Below are 3081 nucleotides of genomic sequence, written 5' to 3' on the forward strand. Positions count from 1 at the left end.
GATTTTTCTTCATGAATTTTCCGAATTTCTTTACAAGCATGGCCATCGCATCCTCGCTAAACTGTTCGGCGGTTTTGACCGGTACAAGAACGGTTGGCTCCACTGATGTCACCAGGACTTTAGTCGCGGTTGACGTTGAGGCTTCATATTCGATTCGGGATCTCATCTCGAATTCGTATGCCTTCAAGTCTTCAAACACATCGTGCATCTTCATTTTATGGAGGATGTTGGATTATCACATCACCAGTCTTTATATCCCAAATGCTGGAAAGAGATCTCAATGCCTTGATAATGGTTTCCTTGTTATCGTATTTCTTTCCGAGTGTAGAAAGCTCATTTACTACACTGGTAAACCGATCACTGAACTCTTTCATGGTTTCACCGAGCCTCATCTTAATATTTTCAAACTTTTGGGTGGCCACTAGTATCTTGTTCTCCTTGGTTCTTTCATTTCCTTCATGGAGTTGGATTACTGTCTCCCATGCTTCCTTTGCAGTTCTACATTCTCTAACTTTGCCAAATGTGTTTCTGTCCAGAGATTTGAAGATGTGACTCCTGCAATGATTATCTAGGTTGTCTCTTCTTTTATCATCGGTCGTCCATTCACATCTTTCCTTCTCAATCTTTATTGGACCATCAGATAGGATGAACATCATCTCGTCATCCATAGTGGTCAGGTGCAAGTGCATGAGTATACTAATCTGGTTAGAGATTAATACCGGGTTCCGGATAACGGGGAACGCTTATACACTCACAACGGTTGATACTAATCTAGTTAGAGATTAATATCGGTCTCAACACCACATAAACTGTCACAAACTCTTAAACCGGGTTCAAGTGCGGAAATATTTGTTTCAGCCTGAAGCAACACACACAGATCAGATAGAAATAAGAATGGAGAAGGATCGGTTTAGAATAAAGGAAAGTCAGTTCGGATAATAAAGTGACTGGAAATAAGGAAAGAATACAACACAAGGATTTTATGGATGTTCGGAGATAAAGCTCCTACGTCACCCCTTTTCTCAAACAACGAGAAGGATATTCATTAGGAATATTCAAACACACAATACAATCTGTCAAATGATCAAGGCTTATTTACTACTTGATATTTGACTTACAACTCTTCACACAAAATAAGAATTGCAATACACTGAACACTATTTAAATACACAGAACACTTAACACTTTTGAAAGACTTGATTGGTTTCTCACTTGATAGCTCTGTAATTTGATCTAAAAAATCATTGTTGTTGTTTTCTTCAACTTCTCCTTTTATGTGGAAATATGACAACGGTCATATTTCTCTCTTTGATTTGTTGGTCAAATGGAGCAGCATTGCATTAAATGCGGTTGAAGCTTCCCAAGGCATGAGACAGCCGGCCTAATTTTTCTTTACTTGACTTTATCATTCTGGCGGTTTTGATAGTTACCTGCTCTTAGGAAGTTGCTTTTGGACTTATACCAAAATGGGTAACTGCACACTTGACAGTCTTCTGCTGCCTGTAGTCTGTTCAACAGACTTGTATTAAAATGGCAATAATACAATCTAAACCTTTGAGATCTTCCTTCAGCACATTCCAAAGAGATCTGTTTGCACCAAAATGTCAACTACTAACATTTCCATATCTTTGATTTTGTCTTTGAATAATCTGCCCGTTAGAAATATACATTGGCTTAGGATTTTCAATAGACATCATCGGTTGACCAGTCCTACCGAATAGTAACAATCGATCAAAGTAAAGGATTATGTTGAGCTGAGCCAGTCTTCTGAGGAGATCGGTCAGCAGTTTGTGCCGCTTCAGAAGATTCGGTTTGACCGGCCAATTGAGAATATGATCGCTTATTATTTTTCCTGCACAAAAGGTTAAATTTGATTAAGTTCTTTAAATAGTTAATTACTTATTAATTAATTATCTAATTTATCTAACAATATATATTTATAAATATTTATTAAAACATTATATAGAAGAACACTTATTATGTTAATATAATTAATTTAAGTTTTATTTTTAAAAACGATTAATTCTTGAAATTTTAATGATTTATTTAATTAATTATAGTTAAAGATAGAAATGAAAAATAATAAAGTTTTTATATAATTTTAAAAAATGGTGTAGAATTATTTATTTATATATATATATATATATATATATATATATATATATATATATATATATATATATATATATATATATATATATATATATATATATATATATATATATATATATATATATATATATATATATATATATATTACCCTTATTATTCTAATATAATTAATTTTTTTATTTTTAAATTTTATTAAATTGTTAATGTATATTTCATTTATTAATTAGAGAGAGAAATGAAAGAAGGAAAATAAAAAGTGTTCGTTTTTTTTATTCAAACCAACCCACGGCTTAACCACGTGTCTCTACTCGACAATCCAATTTTAAATATTATTATATATATAATTGAAATAATATATGAAAAATATATTCTTAATTAATAATAATCTAATCTACTACTTATCTATTCTAATATTATCTCAATCTAATCTATTTATTATGTACGGTAATATTATCTCTTTTATCTATGTCAAATATTATAAAATTTGGTTACTAAAACTTTTTCTAGAGAACATCTATAAATTTAGATGTTTCTGAAAATTTCCGGTTAATTATAAAATATTACAAGTTTACAGAATAATTATTATTTTAAAATTGAGATTCATCATTTTCTTTACAATTTCTCTAATTTAAGTTTACATGGAATGTCTTAGAGAGTATATGCATGCACCATACCATTATGATTTAATATTACCAATTGAAGCATCCATGCATGTAAATAAAAATTCTATGAAATTTGATTTTGATAATATATAACATAGATAATTAAACCCCATTATACAATTTTGTGAACTTATTTAACTATATATAATTTATTGATTTGGCGGCTAAGTCTCTTTCGGTGGTATATTGTGATGCTTAGGATCTGGTCCTGCTGATGCCTTCCTTTGAGTGTGTATGTCTAAGAACTGAAAATCCGCATTACTTTGGTGATTCTTCTCCCATTTAGTTAATTGGAATTCATGTTTTC

At 30.8% G+C, this 3081-nt stretch overlaps 1 protein-coding gene across 1 annotated transcript; it reads right to left on the bottom strand.

Annotated features, from left to right (window-relative positions):
* Positions 1–215: 215 nt before the first annotated feature.
* Positions 216–668, bottom strand: LOC124926640. The gene has a single exon (XM_047466909.1). It carries the CDS (start codon positions 666–668, stop codon positions 216–218), a length of 453 nt encoding a protein of 150 aa, XP_047322865.1.
* Positions 669–3081: the final 2413 nt, after the last annotated feature.

This window comes from Impatiens glandulifera, chromosome 1, assembly GCF_907164915.1.
Source record: "Impatiens glandulifera chromosome 1, dImpGla2.1, whole genome shotgun sequence".
Taxonomy (NCBI): Eukaryota; Viridiplantae; Streptophyta; class Magnoliopsida; order Ericales; family Balsaminaceae; genus Impatiens; species Impatiens glandulifera.

Coding starts and splice junctions, on each gene's coding strand:
- LOC124926640 (XM_047466909.1), bottom strand. CDS start 668: ATGGATGACGAGATGATGTTCATCCTATCTGATGGTCCAATAAAGATT.